Source organism: Acromyrmex echinatior, chromosome 3, assembly GCF_024713525.1.
Source record: "Acromyrmex echinatior isolate Ae372 chromosome 3, ASM2471352v2, whole genome shotgun sequence".
NCBI classification, from domain to species: domain Eukaryota; kingdom Metazoa; phylum Arthropoda; class Insecta; order Hymenoptera; family Formicidae; genus Acromyrmex; species Acromyrmex echinatior.
In genome coordinates this window covers 23,009,491-23,024,148 of record NC_141854.1, presented here as the reverse complement: position 1 = coordinate 23,024,148, position 14,658 = coordinate 23,009,491, and the positions used below count along the sequence as shown (strand labels likewise).

At 34.3% G+C, this 14,658-nt stretch overlaps 1 protein-coding gene across 6 annotated transcripts in view; it reads left to right on the top strand.

Annotated features, from left to right (window-relative positions):
* The window catches only part of TfAP-2 (transcription factor AP-2), a 235,370-nt gene that overhangs the window by 171,761 nt on the left and 48,951 nt on the right, over positions 1 to 14,658 (top strand). For all 6 annotated transcript variants that reach the window (XM_011051572.2, XM_011051571.2, XM_087404139.1 and 3 more), the window contains one exon: positions 1,555 to 1,932. In XM_011051572.2, coding sequence (XP_011049874.1) covers positions 1,555 to 1,932 — 378 coding nt within the window. The remainder of the gene's footprint in view (positions 1 to 1,554; positions 1,933 to 14,658) is intronic.

The following is a 14,658-nucleotide window of genomic DNA, read 5'->3' as shown; positions in this document are numbered from 1 at the left end:
TGCGTTTTATTCTCACTACATTGCTCTTTAAAATTAGTGGAAACCGCGTTAAGATTGATTTATTAGTAGAAGAAATAAACGTGGATTAATTATATTTATACAGGAATTGAAACATTTAATTGTATTTTTTGTTATACTTATTATATTCATCGTTGTTTCATATTACAATTAATAATAATAATAATATAATAATTATAATTATATATTACATTAATATTGTATTAACGGTATATTAATAATTAACTGCTATGTTCAATAAATATATATTTGATCTTTTTAGATTGTTTGATATCTTTTTTATCTTAATTGCTATCATTAGACAAGAAAGTCCAAAGTAAAAAAAAGTATACATTTATATGACACGATTTTTTTCGATTATCACATAGTCTATACGAAATTAACAAAAGTCAGGAAGTTAATCTGGAAGCTACCCAAAATTAATGAAACAGATGCGTTTGAAATAAGTACGTTTTCTAATCACATGTAGATTTAATCTGATAGAAGGAATTTCCGTACGTTACTGTGTCTGTTACCATGTTAGTTACCATGTAATTTCGGTCCGTTCTGACTAATGCGCGATGCTTAACCCTTTCGCATCAGATGCAACACGTGATGTGTGTGACGTATCTCTTATCTCGAATGGATCGGATGTACGTTGTACCTAGTCTGTAATTACCGCCATGAGAAGTGAATCCTTCGCTGAGCGACTGTGCGCAGATCTTGTAAATGGAAGGAGATTCATTTTCTTCTGTTTTACCGCGAAGCTAATTGATTAACCTTTTGGGCTCTCCTAGTAGCAAAACTTAACACGATATTACAATCTATTTTAGTATAGCTATAAACAGAAAATTCTTTGTGACGTCCCAGATATCTTTTACGATAAATAAGAAATTTAACTTTGCTGAATATCGGCGTTTTTGTAAAAAGTGTATCTCAATTTTAAAAAAAATGATATTTATTTAAAATCGAAACATCCGTGATAAAAGATTGATCTCTCTGTTGATTATGTAAAAAGTCATAAAGTCGAAAAAGTTTCGAAGATTTAACGAATAATGCTTATACGGAAAGAACGTACAGTTTTACTGAAGTATCTCAAGATTTAAATAAATATAGATCTGAATATAATTTTGTTACACTATCAAAATAATTATGTAGAAGACTCAAGCATGATGAGCAATGCAAAAAAGTTTTGATTTGCAATTTAAAAGTTTTAATTTAGTCACCCTAATTATAATTATTTTGAATCGAACGAAATTTATTTTCAAATTTGTATCTATTTAACCTTTCAAATATTTCAACAAAGCCATTCTTTCCGTATAGAAGTTTTGTATGTCCACGCAATTTGGTTTATTAACAAAAGTAACAATTTGCTTATTATAGTATTATTATAGTATATTTATAGTATATTTGTAGTATTTATAATATTATTATAGTATATTTATAGTATATAATATATTTATAATATTCTCAATTTTTCCAACGTCTCTTTAACACTTAATAGAATTATAAATCTTTACTGCAGAATGTAATTGTAATGTTTTTTTTTCTTCATAGGACCGTCTGACTGGTCATGGGGGCATCTCCTCGCTGGGCGGCGGGAATTCGTCGCCCTATTCCGGTGCCCATCACCACGGACACCGGGGAAACGGAAATGGGGGCGGTATGCCCCACCACGGGGGCGCATCGTTGCCAACCGCCTCCGACTTCCAACCCCCTTACTTTCCACCCCCGTTTCCTTCGCATCATCACGCGCCCGCTAGCCCCCAGCATCCCGGTCTCGGCCAACCGCAACACCTGGATTACCTCGTCGGTGATCCTTATACGCAAACGCTCAACACACTACACCAACACCACTACAATCACCTGAGCGCTGCCGTCACCGCGGGCCAAAGAAGCGGTGATCTCAGGAGAGACGCCGAAGGGATTCACGTGGTAAGTGCTAAAATATGCTTTCACGTAGAGTGTAGAGAATGCACCAAGGATATCGCAAAAGGATTCCGTGGAAACTTAAATCAATTATTAGATTCTTATCTCATAAAGACAGCTAATATTCTGATCTATTGTTTTAATAATGCATTTGGAACATATTATAAATTATAGCGAGATTTATATATACAGAAATTAATGTTTAAATCAATTCTTAGATCTCTGGTTCATAATAAACAGCCATGTATTATTCTAATAATGCATTTGGCGCATTATAATGTGGTTTAGAAAAACTTAAAATGTTCTTGAAAACTTTCCAAGAATAAATTATTATATTTTTGAAAAAAGTGCCCTTATGCCCTATAAAATAAAAAAAAATACGTAATGTAAAATATGTAATTGTAAAGAACAAATTCGCGCGAATCTAAAAAAATTTTAAAAATCACCACGATAGGGAATGATGTTCTATAAAAAGGAAGATATCATTTGTGTAAGTTTGAAGAAATTTTATGTGAAATGAACATTATTTGTTTTGCGGATGAATCAAATCGATAATGTCTAACGACTCAGCATGAATAATCTAACGAGGCACGCGCTACAAGGCTACCGATACTCGTATAATTAACTCTAAAATATAGTCAACTACAAAAAAGGATATTATATAGCCTGATAACATACGCGAACGATTCGCATATGAATTTTACATTCTTTAATCCTTTGACCTATCATAATTATTTGTTCAGCGGCTTACATAATCCATATACAATCTTACGCGCTCTTCCAACAGACGCCAATGTCATGCGTTACATTAAACATTCGAGACTTGACTTTTTGCGTTTATATGTCTGCATCCTTTTTATACTTTTTCTCGCGTTGGTGCAAGGATCGCGACAGTTTCGCTCATTACCAACAACTATTATAGCTACACACAAGCGAGCATCTTTTAAACTTAAAAAAATTAGACACTTTTACTTTTTGTTGCAAACTCGAAGTCTCAGTCGTGCCAGAAAAAAAACTTGCATTCAGTTAACATATTTATTGTCAAAAAAAGAAGGCTTCGTGTTTATTTTTTTTCCGAAGGATCAAAGGATCGTTCGCTAATTGCGCATCTTAAATTTAGCAACACTGATAATGAAGAGCTGAACACAGATAACACACAAGAAAAATCCCAACGCGTGTTTGGGTTGCACTGAAAAAAAATTAAATTTGGTATAACATTCCTATATTTAGTATTAATATTTATTTGACTAATTCTATGTATATATTTATTAAACATATGTATATTTATTTGATACAAAAAATACATTAATTTAATTTAAAACCTTTTCTTTATTCAGTAAATATTTATTTAATGTAAGTAAATATTTACTTAATATTATTCAAAGAAATATGTACATGATGTGAATTTTGTTTCAGTGTAAGTTTCCAATTATCCAAATTTGATGTTATATTTTATAAACACCATATTATAAATTACAAGCATTATATATATATGTAAAAATATGTATGTGGAAACATATAGAAATATGTATTGTAAGCATCCGAAAGGAACTAAATGTGCTTGAGAATGCGGTAAAAAGGCCAGATTTCTTGTACGCATTGTTGAATAACGTGATAAGAACTCGATTCATGTAATATTCAAATCCGTCATTAATTAAAATAACGATCACCGTACTAACGATGCCGTAAATTTAACGGCGTTCGGCCGTGATTCTCGACAAGTTTATTTATATGTTATTAAATCTGCAATGCGGGTATTTATACAGTAAGGGAAAAATTGCAAGCGGTGTTTCATACGGTTAAGAAATTAGAACTTAATTTGTCGTATGTAAAGATGCAACATTTAAAGTATTCAATATATAACACCCACATTGTTTCATTAAATAACAATTATATGAATTATTATCTGAATTATTGTATATTATGCATAATTAATTACGTAATGTATATATACTATTATATATTCTTTTTTTTTTTCAAACATATGCCGAAACAATAAAAAAATAAAAAGTTTACTTTTTAATCATATATATATATATATGAATTATAACATACTTCCTTTATACAAGCTTTTCGTACACGCAATTAAATTTTAATCTTCGGCTTCGTCAAGACTTACAATTAACCGTGGTCGATCATTACCGCGAAGGAAGATCGTGTCTTTAACAAATGCGATGTAAGCGGCGTGTAATCTTAGATTACGCGATCCTTCCTCATAGATCTGGGGAGGTATCCTGAATACCGCGCGCGGAAGCATGGAAATTGTGGTGCCACGTATGTACAGCCAGTACCGCGTTCACGTAGAAGGGAATGAAAACTGGTGGAGATCCGGTCACGTGTATCATCGGTATCCGGCCAGCTGGATACCTTATTAGCAAAGTACCCAGCGTTGTTATTTGTAGGACGCCGCGGCATATCTCCGCGACGTGTGTTCGCGGGGTGGATGTAATGACGGGCGTGGTATCGATCTATCAGGAGAGTCGCGGCCAATAAGTCGTCGTCCCCGTGACATCGGTGATTGCGATCGTCGATCTGCCGCGAGCAAGAAGAGGGACAGGACTTTGTGGCCGCGATACTCGCGCGACATTTGCATTTGCCACGGTGCGGAATTGTCTGCCCCGTGTAATGCACCCTACGTGGCTGGAAATCATGCCAGACGAATCCCGACCTTCGTAAACCTACGTCCTTCGAGTCTCTCTCGCGCTCCACAAAATTGTACAGGATGATATTTTGTACGCGTCTTAGTCCTCGGAGATATATTTGAATTAATTGTCGCATGAAGAACTTTCACGAAGAACTTTCGTTTATTATGTGTGTTATTTTTCCATTTAAATAAGTTCATTTCTTAAATAATTCATTTTTGAACTGTAGTCGTGGGAGTAAGAATACACAGAAAAATACAGAATAATAATAATAATAAATAAAGAATATAAACAAATATAAAAAATATAGTGAAAAGTATAGAAAATGCCTATTGCCATGAATTGCTTTTTTAAATTTTGCTTAAAAAAAATCAACTTTTTAACCATTCAGTTCATATAACAGAACTGGATAATTTTATCTTGATGGAATTTTTATAAAAAATCGCGCTATTTAAATATTTAATGTTAACACCTAAAAAAATAACGAATCGCACTTTAGAACGATTTTGCTGAAATATCTAAAAACTGAATGAGAGATATATATCTGAAAATAATTTATTAAACCATCAATATAATTACGCAGGATGTTCAAGCATGATGAATAATCTTGCAAAAAGTTTTAATATTTTATAATCAAATGGAGCATCCTGTATAATTATTTTGATGGTCCAACCAAATTATTTTTAGATCTGTATCCAACTATATTTTTAGATATTTTAGTAAAATTATTTTTACCATGTTAATAACACTTTAGAGTATAAGACTTTATAGAGTATGAAAAGTGATTTTTTCATATAACTAATTGCCAGGGGCTCGGCTAACCTTTTATTTTTTTAAAGAACTACTATATGTTTATAATTAGATACCTATAGAATAAATGCTATGTATGAATTTAAGTATAAACAAGTCTAAGACAGGAGTACAGTATTGTTTAATAAACCCGTTGCAAAGGTCAATTTTATGCACGATCTCGTATAAGAATTACAGCAACACTACCCAGATGTCGGGCCAGCGATCGGCTTTGAGACCCCCAACGATCATTATAGCAATAGTATTTGTGGTCCACCTTGCACGCTCTCGGTATTCACGAAGGCACCACCCTAATTACCGCGTCGGCACACGCTACCACCGTCATTTCTATCGCTGGATTACCATTCGTGCCCGATTTCCAAAGGTGTCGTATGACGTTGGCGCGATGGAGGGGAAAAAAAAAAAGGAAAATACGTTCGACGAAATTCGACACGGAGGTGTGCGACAAACGTCACTCTTGCTCAGACCCGTGTTCGTTTCGCGCGTCTCTGAGTTGAGAGCGGTGCAGAAGAGCAGTTTGTTGCGGAGAGCATCTGTCCACGCCATATGCAGGCTCGAGTTGCCGACTCGGCATTTTATCGAGGACCGTGATATTATTTTCCATCCGTATGATTGAGAGCCGGACATGCGGCGCCGTGTATATTGCTACTGTAATTTGTACGTTGAACGAGTTGCCCAATAACGCGCTAACAAAAAATATACGCACGGACGTTACGGATTGCGAGTTAAAGTTAAGTGTTTTCTTTCAACGTTGACTTTATTTAAAATCTGACGAAGTCTCGACAGTTTACGGGGGGATTCAAGTGATTAGAGATAACTAGTGTTTCTCATGAATTTAATTTTTAGATATGATAAACAGAAGGGCACGAGATGTTGTCTAAATTTAACATTAAATTAATTCTATCTTGGAATTTTTATAAAAAATTGCGTGGCTATTTAGATATTTAATGTTAACAATCAAGAATTTAAAATATTGAAAGGAATCAAACTTGATATACCTACTTTAGGGTATAAAAGTATTTCAGTCGTATAACTGCTTGCCATACGAGGGCGGCTTTGAGAACGTTCTACCCTCCCGCGATCAAATGCACGTTATCGATTATCCCAAACATCGCACCCCTTCGATTTCTTTCTAGCCGACGGGCATTCCTGCAGATAGGGTGGGTATCTTCGATTTTAATGAAATCTCAGAACGTTATACTCCCGATTTCCTGCGATATTGAGTTAGGTTGCGGAATAACGCACTTTTCCACCGTTTACATAACGATTATTTATTGTTTTCCTTCCATTCGGAAACTAACGCAGATATATTATGTCACTTGCACAAGTGATTGAAGGTTTAATTCTGAGAAATTAACTTGCAAGAGGATATTGAGAAAAGGTTACTTAACAGCTAACAAAAAATGTGCACATCTCAAACAGAGGTGTAAATAAGCCGCGCGAATTCTTAATGGCCATTTTCACTTACAATAATTCTTTAATAATGCATGAAGTCAATAATAATTAATCACCCTGAACGAGGGTCGCCAGCCGGATTACAAAAAAGTGAAAAAAATCTGCTATCATTACACATTGAAAAGAGATATCGACAACTATGAGGATTAACTAAGAAGAAAGCATAAAAGATCTTTTGCGCAAGCAATACAATTATGAAATGGTGACGATTACATAAATTGATATCTAGGGTGTAACTTGTTCATAAACTTGTTAGCACAGTACTTATCAGCGGAACGTAATTAACTGATTATGTACAATTATACATACCTACTTATAATTAATGTATCAATAATTATGTAACTAACACTTAAGCTATATTATAACATATTGTAGAATTTAAAGTAAAAATTCAATAATTAAAAATATATTTTACGGTGCAAGAAAATATTTTTTATAGCAAACTTTTAAATATTAATGTTGTTATAAATATTATTAGGTGTTGGAATTAATTCGTAGCGTTTTACAAGTGATGGGAAGTACTTTCATTAATGTATTTTTTAATGCTCATGTGAAATAAATAACATTCTTTCATTAAAAAACGCTACGAATTAATTCCAACACCTAATAATATGTCAGTGAACTTCTTCGTAATAAAAAAATTAATGAATTTTGAGAAAAAGAAATTTAAAATGATAATATTTTTTAATTATTCAAACATTATTTAATCCCCTTCATTATTTAATCCACTATTGACATTTTGATAGATAAGTTTAAATCCATTATATTCGAAATCAAAATAAATACAATCCGATCGTTCTATGATGATAAAATTCATTGATAAAGCTTCGACAAATCGATCGAAAATTTTTTTAGATTTTTAAATAATCCAAAAAATATGCTCTGTTTTTTAAAGACTCCTATTATTGATAAAAGAATTAAAATTTATGTTACCAGCGAATAGTTAAGTATATCTACAGAGAACACAATAATTAAGTTAAATATCGTCATTAAGATTGCGATAGAATGTTCCATCAATCAAAGCTTAATAAGCCGCGTCAGAGAATGTCTACGTAATTGTACGCAAGCATTATAAAGGATATTTTTAATAAGCGTGTCTCGATTAATTGTAAGTGACTGTAAAAATAACGAAATTGCAATATGGAAAATGCGACGCTCGTGACAGACAGACGATAATGAATAGCACGGCGCGGTTTATCGTTGCGACGAACCAGCGCTGGATCTTTAACGACGACGAATACGAGGATCCACGAGATCGTTCCGTGCCCGTCGTCGTAAGACGTGACTTTCGGATGTGCTTGGAGGCAAGAAGACACTCGGGTTATTCGGGCAGAACGCGAAGTCTTGGCACCCCAAAGCTTGCGGAACACAGCCATACGATGCCTTTGCATAGTTCACCATAGTTAGGGAAACTTGGGCGTTCTCGAATGTTAAGCGCGTCCTGGCCGCGTTCGCGCATCTCCTCGACACCGTTCTATCTTGTCTCTGCATCGTTAATACCGATAACTAGATCCGAGCGAGCGAAACTTACGCGAATTGCTACATTTGGCACGGGCGTATCGAGCTCCGGTGTGACTAGCGTCGTGTAATAGCCAGCTCCATTAGGATCATTGATTAGATCTATAGATTAGATTACGCGGTTACTAAGCAATTGTAATTAGATGTAAATGGCGATTAGATGTAATTGACGCGATACAAATTCACACTCGTACCATTTTCTTTTCATTTTCTTTTCATTTTCTCTTTCTCTCTGTCTTTCTCATTTGTTTTATCGCGAAATAATCCTGTGTGCTTCTCTTTTTTTTTTTTAATTAAAGTAAATTCTTATTCAATTAATGTTTTGCGACATGATTACGTTGTTAAGTAATTATGTAAGATAACAATATTAATGCGTGTTAATACATGTTAATTTTGTAAATTTAAATTTATTTGCTAGTAGTATCCTATAATGATTTACTACAGCTACTTTAAAACTAGCGTAAATCGATATTATGATGTTAAATTATTTATTTTGCAGCTAAAAATCGCTCTGCATTTTTTAAGTTTTTTTTTCGTGCAAATTCGATAATTTCGTAAAATTTCGCAATATTTCTGCGAAATAAACTTCCCCCTGTGTGATGCTTCGTTCGCTGCACCCTGTGTAATTTACTTATTAAATTTTCGGCTGACCTTTGGCATTCCCTTAGGGAGGATGCCAGAGACGTTTGCTTTGAAACAAATATGCTAAGCAGTGCGATGCCTAAGATGATGACAAAGGTATCCCTAAAGGGTACACAAACCCGCGTCTTGCATTATTAGCAAATTGCAGATGATTTTATACTCGCGTAAAATCCTTCAAAGTTGACGATGTCGATAAATTCGGTCCGTTGTCCAAACATTTTATTTGTCACGACATAGAGATATTTTTATAAAAGTATATAAGTATAGTGAATATATAAAATAATAATAACAATGAATAAATTGATATTTTATAAATATACAATAAAACAAAATATTAAATTTTGTACATCAATACAATAATGTCTCGATATTAAAAATTCTTCTGTATTTTTAAAATACATATCTGTGTTTTAAATAATCTAGAAATTTAATTATGACTTTTATAATAATTACTGAAATTAATATGAAAGTAATATTATAACATCAATTTTCAAGCTTGAAATTGCTAAGTAATATAACAAGTAATATAGAGAAGTTAAAAATAAACTTAATAAGTAGAAGAAAAGAAATAAAACCTAGTTTATTGAACCTTAAAATCAATGGAAGAAAAGATTAAAATTATTTTTCAACAATAATCATTGTGTAAGACTTACTTCTTAGTCTTCTTCAGCCAATTAAAAAATTGTAATAAAGAATAAATTTAAAAATTTAAAAAGTGAGATACATAAATACCATAATGAATAAACATTGTAAAGAGTTAGAAAAAAAATGTAAAAATAATTCATATTTAATGGTGATAATGGTATAATAAAAAATTATAACAAATGGTAAATAATAATATTAAAAGTAACATCATATTTCTGTTTTATGAGAAGAAGTTACAGATTCTAAAAAAATATACTCATGGATCTCTCCATTTTTTTCCGTCTCATCCTCAGCGCGACATGGACGAAACGAGAGCTTCTGGAAGCGACCACAATGCCAATAATCAACCGAGTGGATCGACCGATTGCAATAGCTTTATCCTTGAGAACGTGATGCTCCGTTGTATCCTCCCCTTGCGTTTCATTGTGTGCAACTTGGGGACCCTTTAGCGTCCTTTAGCATTTATACTCGGTAGAGTAGCGTTTGTGACAGCTTTTCGACTAAAGGGGTTTGGATTTGAGAAATCGGCACCATTGTTGCGCCTTCGCTGCTGGAAAGAGTTACGAGCCGTGCCGTTTAATCGGCCGACGCAATGCGAACAAAACGGGGTCAGATTAGAATTGTACGGGGTGAATTAACGTTGCTCTAAGTACGAGAAATAGATGCGAGTGAGTTTTGTACGGCACCTCCAAAGTAGCTGCAAGTATCGTACGACATACAAATTTAATGAATTTTTAAATTTTAACATTCTCTTTTTAATCTTTAGATCGTTGATTACTTCATCCTTTAACTAATTCAAGTTTATGTAACCGAAAGATAGACATATTAAAGCCGATGACTCATAAAAACCAGTTGATGAAGAAAGAAAAAAATTGCGTAAAATATTGCTTTATATTATGTTATGACTAAATGATTCAAAACGAAATTATGCTTCATAGAATATGGTAGAATAAAACTTCTTTACGTTTCTTACATTATGTAACTATAGACGAATGACATTCTCATAATCGTCACGAGTCATTCATTTTTTTGCTGTGAATGATTTGAACGAACAATTACGAATGGTTTTGGCAAATCTCTCTGTGCAGCATAGAAAAAAATATTTCCGTTTATTTTACGATATCACTGTAAAAATGCGTTCTACAATTGTGATAGTAGAATTCGGAAAAAATATTCAATTATTTTCTTAAACATTCATTATAATTTTTCATTTTTATAATATATTCTGTTCTCTTTAAAGCGCAACGTGTATAAATATCTTCACAATTCAATATAGAAAAAAAAGTTGCGTTTATTTTTACGGTATCTCACTATATTGTCGTCCTTCAGAAATGCGACGACAGTATCTAGAAAAAAGTATTTGGTTTCTACATTTGGTATGTTTCTAATTATAATTTTACATTTTTACAACATAGAAAGAAAATTGCATTTATTTTTATCCCATTATATCGTCCTTTAGAAATACGACAACAAAATCCAGAAAAAGTATTCAATTTCCATGTTTTCACGTCAACATATTTTGAATTGTAATTTTACATTTTTATATCACGTTCTGCTTTTTTTTTTCAGAGCAAACGTATATAAATATCTTCACAATTCAAACAGAAAAAAATTGCATTATTTATTTTTATCCCACTGTATTGTGCATTCTTTAGAAATGCGACAACAGAAAAAAAAAGTATTCGATTTCTATGTTTCACGTTAGTGCACTTCTAATTATAAGTTTACATTTTTATATCATGTTCTGCTCTCTTCGGGGCAACCATATATAAATATCCCCACAATTCCAAACGTTCGCTTCTCGCGTGTAAATAATATACATTTATAACCGTATCCCAATACTCCGCAACGCGAAGGAATTACGTAATAAGAGATATATCGCTGTACAAGAATGCAGGCGAGCATATTATTGCCGTTGTCCGTTCCGTTGTGGTTCAATCCGATACGCCATCATTTATCAGTATCGACGTTACCGCGACGGCGATACGTGATTTTATTTTACCGGAGCGTTTAACGAGAGAAAGGCGATCACATTTCATCTCATTAGCCGACACAACACGGTTACATCAATGTATAACTATCACGAACTCGTCAATATAAACCCAGAAAGCGGTTCCAAGCACGTTAATTAGCGCCGCGCGCCTTTTTTCGTTCCCTGTGAAAGTTCCTGGATGGAGTCGGCCGCCTTGAACGCGACATAAAGCGTATAATTTTCGACCTCCTAATCACGACTCGGATTCGGACAGTCATGACCTTAATGCTCTCTCGCATCTGCCGAACGATTTCCCACCGCGAACGCAAAATAGTGACGCTATCGATCATATCGAGCTCATTAGGCATATTTGCTAATCCGCACACGCAACATTCCCCGTACGTTAGGATGATGAATCGATCGAGTAGCCTCGATCTCGTGAAAACGACAGACCTAAAACGAACGCGCGACGGCCACCTTCTTCTCAATGAAGAACGTTAAACTTGACGTTCGACCTGACACAGTCGGCGCTTAAAAAGCAAACACCGTGATTGCGCCAATGTCCCGCTTCTCTAGATTGTAATCCAGCAGATTCGCGAGTCGCACGGTGCAACGTTCCGGGCATCAATTTTCAATCAAGCGAAATCTGTTAATCTCATGGAATAGGAGAAGTTAAAGTTCCTGTGACGATAACTATCAAATAATGGTGGTGCTTCGCTCGGCAGTTGTAATTACAGCGAGACGCTGTAGTTATATATTAATATTTTTTACGCGCGTCCCGAGATTCCTTAATCAGCCGATCATATAATTAGGACTGGGATCATAATTAGGATTACATTATACGGCGAGTGGCAGAATGCATGGAATGTGCAATCGACAATAAGCATAAGTGATGCGAAGCGATGTTGATTGTCCCTCGATCGAGGAATCCAGTACCGTTTGTGAGTTTTTTAATCTTCTGCATCGTATATATGTCGCATGTCGCATCTAAACGATCGTGACAGGGTGGAGAATTATAACGGAGGGGGAGAGGGGGACAATCTATAGCAAAGAAATCGGAGAAACTCGCTTGAGGTGATTTCTTCTGCGTTGCGATGCTCGTGTAGAAAAGATGTAGAACAATAATGGCAAGGGCTCGTGATATAACCGTATTTGTGACACGGAGCGACTCGCAGTCTGGATAAAATCGCTAGTTTTTCCCCCCTGGCGGTCGTGATTAAAATTCCAAGCATATATCCGCCTTGTTCTCCATTTCCTAGAAGACTCGCGCTTGGTCCCATCATATCCGCTTATCATTCCTCTTGTTGTATTTGTATATGAAGTTGTATATGAATTTGTGTATCGAGAGGAATTTCTTTTTCATATTGTTAAATAAGTAGGAATTATTTGATAAATTTTTATATTTACTAAATAGGAACTGTTATTACTTTCCTTCGACTGTATTGAAGCGAAATTTCTCAATTAAAATTTTTGTTTTTACATTTACTGAATTATTACGACTTCTAATAAGTCGTCGGAGGATGAAAGTATCGTGAGAATGTACTTACGAAAGTATGTATGATAAATATGTATAATGATAAAACATGAATATTTTAAATTTACCTGAATAGTTTCAAACTTCTTGTAATTATATATGAAGTAAAAGAGGTACGCAAAATTTAGCGGAACACAATCAGTGCTAAAGATGAAAGCAATTAGTCAAAAAAATTCGATCCAATCAAGTTACTGTACAGGAAACATCACTCCGGATGATGAAGGGAGGCTCGCGACTTTCTTTTGAAGTACTTCGCGCATGTCGATATTATAGGCGTATCTACTTTAAGAAGCAACTTTAAACAGCCGACCATGTTCATCGTAGAGAATAACGCGAGTAATTACGCGATCGGCAGGATCCATTAGAGCCTCGTCAGCTCGCTCGTCTTTATCGATGACATAAGAGAACTTTTATAGCACGAGGATTCCTGCCGTCATCCTTTACGCGCATTCACGTGCGTTCGCTTCACAACTATTCCCTCGTCTCTCATTTAAAATCATGTTACATGCCGACCTGGTGCGGCGACGATGCGCGGCAGCGATGCGGTACGAAATAAATTGCGCCTGCTTTACGGGACGAAAGCTACAAATGAAGACCGATGAAGAATTCACTGTGAGCCTAGAGATAGAATCTTCCCGGATCGGAGAGCCGCCACTTGTTCGTAATTTGCCGACACGCGTGGCAGAAATGCCACGATATCGCTGATCATTTTCATCGTGAGTACCGTTTAATGGAGCATACAACTGAACTCGCGGAGCTGAAGCTATATACGCGACAATACGTACGCGCAATACGCGTTGTTTCGACGAGTCATCGTCATCCGCCTCTCCTTTCGAGATTGGCGAGAGTAAGCAGCGAATGTTGAAGTACGTACAGGATAGTAATTCCGTTACCTGAAAGGGTAGATTAATATCTTCTTATTATTCTAACAGCGAAACATTGTGCCGACCTTATAATGCCGACTAAAAAAATTGCAACTTTAATTTATTTGTTCACTTTTATTATGCCTTTTAAACTAATCAGATTTCTTCACGACGAAGTTATTAAGGTACGTAATGCAGTCCTGCAGTAAGGCAGTCCTTATGAATTTTCGATATTTGCTTGATATTTCTTGAAATTGATAGCCTTTTTGTAGCCTCCAATAAAACATTCATTTATTATTTATACAAAGTTAAGCGTTTGTACAAGTGAAATAAAAATAATAAATGATTTATTATATCATTATTATTTATTATTATTAAATAAAATAAAATTATTACAATTTTTAAACTCATCAATTTTTAAGATTTTTACTTTATGAATTATCTTTCGCATTAAGAACATGATGTAATTGTAAAATACTAAATTAATACAGAGACTGATATATATTGGCGAAATTTGTCAAGAGAACATTTCGGTATGCCGCAAGCGAAATTTTTTTTAAGGTTAAATGTGAAAAGATAAAAAATTGTTATTTAAATTATTACATTTAAAAAATATTATTTAAATTTTTATTAATGTGTAATTCATAAAAC